The 10861-nt window shown below is 45.0% G+C and overlaps 1 protein-coding gene across 1 annotated transcript in view; it reads right to left on the reverse strand.

Moving 5' to 3' along the window:
- The window catches only part of SEC23B (Sec23 homolog B, coat complex II component), a 23547-nt gene extending 17560 nt beyond the window's left edge, over positions 1–5987 (reverse strand). The window contains exons 1-3 of the mRNA XM_018558813.1: positions 5851–5987; positions 618–853; positions 148–167 (exon numbers count right to left, since the gene is read on the reverse strand). Of these exons, the coding sequence (XP_018414315.1) occupies positions 148–167; positions 618–838 (241 nt within the window). The 5' untranslated portion in view covers positions 839–853; positions 5851–5987. The remainder of the gene's footprint in view (positions 1–147; positions 168–617; positions 854–5850) is intronic.
- Positions 5988–10861: the final 4874 nt, after the last annotated feature.

Genomic DNA, 10861 nt, shown 5'->3' on the forward strand with positions numbered 1-10861 from the left:
AAAAAAAAAAAAAAAAAAAAAACACAATATTTGCAGTGTTGACCTTATGTATATATAAGAATATAATGATTATAGTGTCTTCATGATTAACCATTAGAGGTAGCGCGGTATTTGACTCAGATTTATGAGCCTGTGCTTTGTCCGTACAGAGAAAAGTAACAAGTTCACTTAAAGTGACATTAAACCCTCAGATTTTTTTAACATAAACCAATACTGTAATGTGCGCCTCACTGTAATCCATGGTTGTTTCCCTTCTCTTTGCTGCTCTCTTTGCTCTTAAATCCTTATGTCTTCTCATGCTGGGCAGAACCTCCCTTTGCAGCTGAGTGCCTCTTCCTGTAGTGCTGGCTCAGGTTGCAAACCTACACACAGACACCATATATCCATTTCAGAGACAAGGCAGTCTGCTGCAAAACAGAAGTTCTGCCCAGCATGAGAACAGATACAGATTTAAAAAGGAAGAGCAGCAAAGAGAAGGGAAACAACCATGGATTACAGTAAGGCACACATTACAGTATTGTTTTATGCTAAAAAATCTGAGGGTTTAATGTCACTTTAAATGCCACTTAAAGTGAACCTATTACATTAAGTTACCATTTATGAAAGAGATTTCTTACCAAAGTGGATTGAGAACTGCCTTGCACGTAGGCCTTGTGCAGAGAACTGGCTCATACTGAACAGGGGGCAGGTCCGGACGCTCTTTCAGTGGGGTGAAGAGGCACCCTAAAGGTACAACCATCCTTGTGGCTTCCAGTCGACTGGAGGGCCATACATTCCAGCTGAAGCGTACTCCATCTCGCTCCTCATTCTGCTGAATAAATTCCAGATAGGTTGCCATGGGAACTCAGGGATGCTGGAAAACAATACAAAAATCAGCAAGTGGTTTACCAGGAAAATGGTGTACCCTAGTGACAAGATTACAGACAGAAAGCTTTAACATGAACGTGAGCTTTACCGCTACATTTTATTGCACCCACACCATCAGAATATACTACATACCCCTCGAATGTTCACCCCCTAGTCTATTGAGCCATGGAGAGCGAGAAAATACAGCCCTGTGTAAGTCAAATCTCTGGTTGAAGCTTACACAGGATAGTAATGGACCAAGCACCAGAAGTCACATGGGGCGAGTCACATGCTCTTCTATACCAGGAAGCAGTATGTATTTCTGATGAGGTATAAACAAACAGAGGAGCAAAGGAAAGTGTGTACTGCTGAGGAGGGGACTTAAAAAAGTGAACATAGGGGGTGACACAATGAGCACATTACAGGGACTTATGGGCACAGGAGATGCTGACCATGGCGACCACTGGTAAGTGCAGCCTGGCCCAAAAATTATTTTCTCCTAAAAATTGTCAGCAAGACAAATAGAGGAGTCATAGAATGCTCAAAGACAAAAGGAGCATTTTCCAATATGACTGGCATTACATAGGACAGGAGGTTGTATCTGTGTGTACCTTTCTATATGGAATTTACAAAATAAAAACTACCATACTGTCTGCTGCTTTCATATGTCTTCTCTCCAACATTAGGATCTGGGAAAAGCTTCATCAGACAAAAGTATAAAGTAAAGAAAAACCATCATGATACATATCTTCAGAAAGTAATAAGTCTATGATCCAGGCTTAGGTGTACAAGTGCAATGACTACTAGGAGAGAGAAGAAGCTGTACTTTGTATCTTGGCAAAACTGCTTCTCTGGCAAAAATGGGACTGATAATGACGTCACTATAGCGTGTACAAGAGGGTAGCAAAGGCCAAATGTCATCTTTAACACAACTAAAAGCAAAACTATCTTTTTAGATTTGGACAGAACTTCTGTCAGGCTTTTATTGTTGTCTCTCTCCCAGTTCGAGAGATTCGCTCTCTAAAAAAGGTCCTGATCACCAATGTCTCATGGAACGAAAGGGGGGCAAATCTAACATTTGGAGTTGCCATCAAAACAGAACAAAGGGGGAATCTTCAAATGGGGACACTTTATCTTCCTCACATGATAAAGATATCCTTTCATTTCCTGTTGAATCACTGGACAGGAAGTGAAGTCTCCTCAATGAAATGCATGTGAAATTAAAACTGACAGAGGTTTTTACCACCTCCTACTCCTAATCTCATGACTATAGCACTATGCTGATGGGCATAACCAAAATGCTCTTGGGAGGAGGGTGGGGGTCTGCTCTCTCATTCAAATAAATAAGCATTGATATTGTAGCTGCCTAGCTGACATGCGGATCCCAATGGCTCAGTGCTGTTTTATTATTGAGTGAGGGCCCATTCACACCACATCATCTCCAGACCAGACTGTTTCTGGACCCAAATGCATCCCAATATATCCCTACACCAACGCAGTCCATTCCAGACCAGAAAAATAATGCATGTCTCATTTTGTCTGGTCTGGAATGCACGGAAACAAATTGAAAAAGCATATAAATGCATGCAAATGCACTGGAACGCATATGAAAGACCATATTAAGCTAAAAAAAAAAATTAAAAAAAAGCCGGCAAAAACGCAATGCACTGCATTCTTGATCTGGTCCAGAAAATGGCGTGAACTAGGCCTGCAACAACTAATCGATTATTGAAAAAGTTGTCAACTTTTTAAATAATCGATTAATCGGCTTCCGATCAGTTGGCCCTGTTCACGGCTCCACACGCTGTGCACCGCACCTCCTCCCCACCTCACGCTCGCCGCTGCCAGACCTGCCCGCCCGCATCCACGCTCTTTACGCCGCACCTCCTCCCCGATCGGCACAGGGACGCGGGGAGATGCAGTAAGGAGGAGCAGGTGTGGGGGGATGACAGCCTCCGATCTCAGAAGCAAGTTGCTGGAAGACTGCTCAGGTAAGCCTTCCCCTCCCCCCCACACATGGTGCTCTATAATGTATTGCTTGTATTCCTCTATAGCTGATGGTACATTGTGCTGTATATTATACATAGGACTACAAATACCAGCAATACATTGTACACTGTGTGTATAATGTTTTGCTGGGATTTGTTGTATTCCTGGTGTATAGCTGGTGATATTCTGCACTGCACTGTATAGAGGACTACAAATCCCAGCAATAGTACATTATACAGCGCAATGCAGAATACCGCCAGCTATTATGTATTATTGCTGGGATTTGTTGTAGTCCTCTATAGCTGGCGGTGTTCTGCATTGTGCTGTATAATGTACTATTGCTGGGATTTGTAGTCCTCTATAGCCGGTGCCATTCTGCATGCATTGCTGTATAATTTTACACTTTCCTTTTCACTATATTGCACACCACAACTTTTTTTTTTCTTTTTTACTTCCACCGCTCCAAGCTTGCTCCTGTGATGGACTACAACCTCAATACAAACTAGTAGTCCCATCACTGGAGCCATTTTTAAAAATGTATTTTATTGTTTATCCGATTAACTGATTAATCGAACTTAATAATCGGCTAACTAATCGATTTTGAAAATAATCGTTAGCTGCAGCTCTAGCGTGAACCTGCCCTCAGTATGCAGATTAGGAGTAAACAACGTCACTGTGACTTTCCTGTATTGCCTGCTTTTTCCAGGTCAGTGTCTAGACCTTGCCGTTGGCAAAATTGAAAAAGTGGCCCATAAAGAAGTTCTACATGCAGACCTGCCAATGGCCACATATACAGGTCTAAAAACACTCGATGAAAATCAAATCAACTTGAAACAACAGTCTACACACTATTTGTGTATTGCTGATTTAATTTCAAGTCTAATTGACATAATGGTCTTTGTAGCCTACCTGTTATCAAGGTTTGAGTATCTGTATACAGGACACTCATAAGGTTAATAACATCAATTAAAATGCTCTCTTTATGTGTAGTGCCATATCTAATTAGGCTGATAGTGTAACAATGGAGTTGTGTACAGTCTTGGTGTAAACCATCCCCACACTGGAGACATATAAATAATTAGCAACTTAAAAGGGAGGACTGAGCAAAAGCAACCATAGACAAAAGACTACGGACTGATAAGCAAGCTACTCCGGTGATACCAGTGGGCCACCACAGTCATCAGCACACTTATTTTCTCCCCCACATGAAATGACAATGGCCCGGGGAATGTCTGCTGTATACATCCTACTGTTGTGTCCGAGATGCACATAAACTGTGCGTATGGGATCATCTATAGATGTGGGGAGATGAATGCCTAGGGTCCTCCAGGGAAGGGGCCAAAAGCAAACGAAATATTTCATCAAATGGATAGGCGTGGTAGAATACCAATTGTCTACCTATAGGTTCATGCCATAGGTAACAGCCTATATACACATTGTACAACTGAAAAGACTGATAGCAGCCAAACGAACGTTTAGATCACAACAGGTCATCTTAGATCTCAGATCTCAGAATACCCCAACACCGATGACACCAGATCACATCCAACTTTACTGAACATGGACATAACACGCTACTGGATGTTATCTGACGTCATCGATGTGCAACTTCCCGACTTCCTGCTTTCTTGCCAAGTTCATAGTATATTAGTGTACATAGAGAGAGGAAAACACAACAACCATTCAAAACAATGTCAGATCTGGGGGGGGGATCTTATTATATTGGATAGGTAGATACTGATGTGCAGAGTACAGCATGAAAGCAGCCAAAAGACATGACTCATCCAATCTGATTGGGAGACCATGTGTATGGGGGCACACAGATACTCGCTAACACTCCACTCTGACCGGACAGATCAGCCTGTTCTCATCCTCGGACCACCTCTTTACACTTAGCCGACATGAATGCTTGGCTCAGCCAAATGTTCATGTCTATGGCAGTTCAATCAGACCATGCCTGCACAGCCAAGCGTTCTACTGTGTCATCTATGGACAGTCTAGCATCCATTACTATACCATGTTGTATGGGCAAGTTGCTATAAAAAAAGTTTTACATATAAAAGGCTGATTACACAACAGTACCATATACACTAGGGATGCACCAATACCGGTACTAGTATCAGTATCGGTGCCGATACCGAGTATTGGGGTGAGTACTCGTACTCGCCCAAATGCTCCGATACCTAGCACGAGTACTTCCTGTATCAGGAAGCCGGGCAACGAATCATTACACGCTGCCCGGTTTCCTGATTGGCCAGGAAACGGCTCCCTACTCTCTCGTCACTTGTGATGAGAGAGCATGGAGCCGACTTCCCGGCCAATCAGGAAGCCGGGTAGAGTGCAATGACGCGCTGCCCGGCTTCCCGATTGGTCCGGAAGCTAGCAAATCCAGAAGCCGGGCGCCGTGTAATGACGCAGCGCCCGGCATTCTGATTGGCCAGGAAGTCGGCGTCATGCTACCTCGTCATCTCACGAATCATAATATTAAGAAAGTGACCTTAAAGCATTAGTTTGTATTGCTTTCGAAAAAATGTGACCTGTCCCTTTAAGAAAAAAGTATCGGTAATTGATATCTGTGAGTATCGGTACTCGGTCTTAAAAAAGTGGTATCGGTGCATCCCTAATATACACCCTACGCAGCCTCTCTCCCCCATAGTACTATATACACCCTACGCTGCCTCTCTCCCCCCCATAGTACTATATACACCCTACGCGGCCTCTCTCCCCCATAGTACTATATACACCCTACGCGGCCTCTCTCCCCCATAGTACTATATACACCCTACGCGGCCTCTCTCCCCACAGTTCTATATACACCCTACACAGCCTCTGCCCCACATAGCACCATATACACCAGAAGCATCTCCCCCCCATACAATATACAGACCCCAGTATCGCACTATACACACCCTACACAGCTTTCATCCCCCCTCCCTAATACTGCGTACAAAGTACAGAACCTCTTCACTGGCTTTACCCCCTGACCTCTTTCTCTGTCCGGATTCCTTCCCTTACCTTTCTGTGTCGGTGTCCGCTCTGCCAGGCCGCAGGTTTCGGTATCCGGGTGTAGATTCCTGTCTGGAGAAGTACAGCTCAGCAATAGGCCGGCTACGCCGTGTGACGTCAGCACCGGAGAGGTGGCCCTTCCCACCCAGCCACGTCTTTACCTCCAGCCAATGAAAGTGAGCTCCGTCCATGATTCTTTGCTACGTCACAGCCCCGTGGCTGACGCTCTGATAGTGTCCATCCCTATAAGAAGCTGGTTTAGCCGGTTCCTAGTTACGTCATTACTGCTCAGCAGACGTAGGAGACATTCTAGCCTCTGTGTTCTATAAATCCCAGCGTGGGGAAAGTATGGAGCACAATAGTAACTAAAGAGAGTTTATTACAGCTAGGCGTGTACAGAAAGCTGAATGCTCAGGTTTATTATAACTGAGTTCTAAAGGAAAGATTCATATTTCATCTCACAGCAGCAAGTTGTCATAACGCTTGGTTACGGCAACAAACAATGGGAAAAGGATGCAGCAAATGCAACACAGCATGTCTGCAGGGCCAGATTTACTCTATCTGCTGCCCCATGGCCAGGTTCTTCAATACGCCATGGAGAATAGCAGACCTGCAGGCTACATAAAAGTGATCTCGGCGACATCACCGGGATCACTTGTACAAAACAAGTGGTGACATCCCCGCTTTAGATTATCTCTGCTTGCCCAAAGCAGGGCTAAATGTAGAAAACAACTACCCGCCCGGCGCCCGGAACTGCATGTCCCAGGCATCGGAAGATAGGAATTCCTCACCACTGCTGCCCCAAGGTCGGGCCTTGGTTGGCCTTGTGGGAAATCCGGCCCTGCATGTCTGAACACACAAACATGCGTCCATTGCAGTGCACTGCACCTAAAGGCCCATTCACATTTTCCGCTAATGCACATGCGTTACGGTGTGCTGGGTCCAGGCAGTCCATTCATTATGAATACGATTCCAATACATTGCAACATAAATAACTACACATTACCCTTTTTTAAAAACATAGCACACCACAACGCACGGTAAATGCATGGTGGTGTGCTGCGGTGTGGGGCTCCACTGTACAATGCACTGGGATTAGGGTCGCCACCTTTTCTTCAAGCGAACCCGAACACTCTAGCGACGCGCAGACATTTTTTGGGGAGAAGGAGTCGCAGGTTATTCATATGTAAATAGTGCCACCGATTCATATGTAAATATCACAGTTGAGACTATTTTCACTGGGGGGCCAGTAGCCCCTATCTTAATTTTGGTTGCCGCTGTCTGCCTGACATCTTGTGTCCGGATTTCGGCTGCCATGAAACCCGACCACAGCATTCAAAACCCGCACTGTCCGGGTCAATCCTGGACAGGTGGCAACCCTAGCTGGGATGCTATTCACAGTGAATGGCGCCGCACATAGAGCAGGCGCATTGCCATGTGTGGTGATAATGTACATTGAATGCACCCTTAGGCCTGGTTCCACACTGAGCGTTTTGTAGCGCTTTTTCTGCCCTATAAACCTTTAAAAAAATATGCTGCAAAAAAAAAAAAAATTCCATTAATTTCTATGGCTCTGTTCACATCTGAGCGTTTTGTCGCAATAAGCAAAATGCCTGTCGCTGGATTTTGGCATATTACAGCTCGTGTTGGCGCCATAGATGCAATAGGAAATGCTTGAAAACACCCGTTTGCTGTGTTTTTAAGCATTTTTACATGCGTTTTATGCGTGTTTGCTCATTAACATAAATTAGCTACAATCTGCTCACAAAAATGAGCGATTTGATTTATGCGCATAAAACCACAAATAAATGCATCAAAAACACGTGGAGAAACGTGCAAATACACTGTCGCCTAGGTGTGAGCCCAGCCTTAGGGTGACTGTGAGCTTGACATTCAGCCAGTCAGAGGTCACCTGAAATTTAACAGATGTTGACCTAAGCAGATTACACGTTAACGTTTTGTATAGAGTAAGGGATGGTAAACCCCTGTCAGCTATTTGTTTACATCTGGGTCACATTGGGGAGATTTCCCTTTACTTCCTGTTCAATAGGAAGTGAGAGGACATCCCTCTAAAGCAGGGACAGGCAATCTTTGTTGTGGAACTACAAATCGCATGAGGCATTGCAAGATTCTCACAGCCACAGGCATGCCTCCCAGAGACAGATGCATCGTGAGATTTGTAGTTTCACCACAGCTGGAGGGACAGAGTTTGCCCATCCCTGTTCTAAAGTAAAGGAAATCTCTGGTGGTCAGCAGGACTAGTGTCCCCATTAGAAGATTTTCCATCTATTCCTGTGACAACCGAAAATGTGGGATTTACTTTCACTTTCAGTGATAAGGGTCACAGGACACATAGGACAAATAGAGAAGGTGAATCTCCCAGAAGGGGACACAGATGGTCTCATTCCTTGGTCAGCTGATTGTAAAATTCACAACTAAACGGAACTTGGAGCCAATCAGCTGCTAGCTCCATTTGGATATTCTGACAGCAGCCACCAGCCGCTGTTAAGCCCGTGACACACTGCATGCCAAGCCACCAACAGCAAAGCAAAGCTGCTAGACGCGGACGTTCGCATGTGGTGTGCGAGAGCTTGAGTAGCTGAGCGCGGCCAGATGAAAGACAATAAGACTTCCTCTTCAACCAATCAGCTCACGCGTAACAATTCAATGGACTTCGCAATGCATCCTGACACGTGGTTTTATACACGCAAGCTGATTGATTGGCTGAAGATGAAATATTTCATCTCGGCACGCTCAGCTATGCGAGCTGTTGCAAGCTGATGTGCCAGAGCGAAAATTGCAAGACACACTGCACTCGAAGATCTGGACGCCACTGCTTCCCTTTGCTCCGCGCTGCTTTGCGTGCAGTGTATGGGGTTTATAATACAATGCAAACAGCGGAGGATTCGTCCATCAACGCTCAGAAGTTTTCAGGGAGGAATCTGTTCTATGTTCTCTGTTCATCCTGCAGGTTGAAGAACAAATATAAGCCGGTATACCCGAGTAAAGGCCCCATTCACACCGAGGCGACAGCATTTTTGCGCATATAATTGTTACGTTTTTTTGTGCGTTTTTGCACAGGTCTGACGTGCAAAGTTAAGTCTCGCTGGAAGATTCTGAGAGATTACTGTAAATGAAGAAACACGCAAAAATGCTGCCGTTGCGTGTTTCCAGGCGTTTCTATTAAAGTCTATGGGACCAAACATGCAGAAATCTGCTGAAAAGTAGCACATGTACTTTTTCCAGGGACAGGCGTTTTTCTGCAGGCAACAAATTGCTCAGGTGTGAACAGGGGCCATAGAAATGAATGGGATTCCTTGTCCTGAGCGTTTGGCACGCTTAAGGTACCCATACACTGTACGATTATCGTACGATAATCACGGGAAATCCTGCGAGCGTACAATAATCGCAAAGTGTATGGAAGGCGTGCGACCGTTTCTACTGTACGGTCGCACGTCTTTCATTGAACAAGCAAGCTGGAAAACCTGCCGAGAATCGTAGTGGCGTGCTTGTTCGACAACTGCCGAACGGGCCGGTGTGCACACGCTCACACTGCCCGTTCAGCATTGCAGTCATCGGAAGCCCACCCCTCAGCGGGGCAAGCTTGCCATGATCGCAAGTACGATATGCCTGTCCAAGATGGGCAGATAGTATGTTTTTTTAATTACTTTACAACCATCGCAAGACAAAAGTCTTGCGAGGGTTGTACAGTGTATGGCCACCTTCACATTTCAGTAACAAAACACCTAAGTGTGAACAAGGGACGGGCTTCCGATGACTGCAATGAGGGGCGGGCTTCCGATGACTGCAAACCAGCGGTGTGCGCGTGCGCACAACGGCCTGTTCGGCAGTTGTCGAACAAGCATGCCACTAACTCGCCGAGAATGGTACGATTCCCGGCGGGTTTTCCAGACTGTTTGTTCGACGGAAGACGTGCGGCCGTACAGTAGAAACGGTTGCATGGCTTCCATACACTTTGCGATTATCGTACGATCACGGGATTTCCCGCCATTCTCGTACGATAATCGTACAGTGTATGGGCACCTTAAGGTTTGTGTGCCTACAGGTATTTCCAATTCTAGCACACCCAGTGAGATCAATCACATGACAATGACATCAATCTAACAATTGCTTAGCAATCTTCTGCAGTAGCACAAAAGAATGATTTTTTTCCATCTTTGAGATTGAAAGTCACCCATGTAGCCCCAGGCTTAATATACTATATACAGGTGAAACTCGAATAATTAGAATATCGTGCAAAAGTAATTGCAGTAAGTGCTGCAAAAGGGGCCCAAACCAAGTACTGAGTACATATGCATGCTTGTACTTTTCAGAGGTCCGATATTGTTCTATGTACAATCCTTGTTTTATTGATTGCATGTAATATTCTACTTTTTTGAGGTTGTGGATTTGGGGTTCTTGGGGTTTTCATGAGCTGTAAGCCATAATCATCACAATTATGACAAATCACGGCTTGAATTATCTTGCTTTGCATGTAATGAGTCTATCTCATATATTAGTTTCACCTTTTAAGTTGCATTAGTGAAATAAATGAACTTTGCACGATATTCTAATTATTCGAGTTTCACCTGTAGATGTCTTGCTGCACATCTTACCGGTATGGGATGTTCCTTGAAATCCTGGTGGGTGCTCGTAATGACCACGGATGACGCCGTGAAGATATACAAGTTTGCAAAAGGATGTCACCAGCACACCATATAAGTGAAATCAACAAAAGTCCATTTATTAATGTAGTGTCATTCCAGTTCAAGCGCTTTCAGGCCCACACAGGGTTCCCTTCTTCAACTTCATTCAGAGCCTGATGAAGGGGACCCTGTGCGGCCCCGAAAGAGCATGTACTGCAATGACAGTACTCCATTAAAGGAGAACTATGAGCCTATGAGGTGAGTGCTTTTCACTCACCTCATAGTTCTAGCCGACCTGTGACAATGAGGCTGTCACAGGTCGGCTCAGTAGATCGGGAGGTGAGCGAACACATACCGGCGTTCGCTCACCTCTC

The sequence above is a fragment of the Nanorana parkeri genome, unplaced genomic scaffold (assembly GCF_000935625.1).
Source record: "Nanorana parkeri isolate BGI_ZX_2015 unplaced genomic scaffold, ASM93562v1 scaffold361, whole genome shotgun sequence".
NCBI classification, from domain to species: Eukaryota; Metazoa; Chordata; class Amphibia; order Anura; family Dicroglossidae; genus Nanorana; species Nanorana parkeri.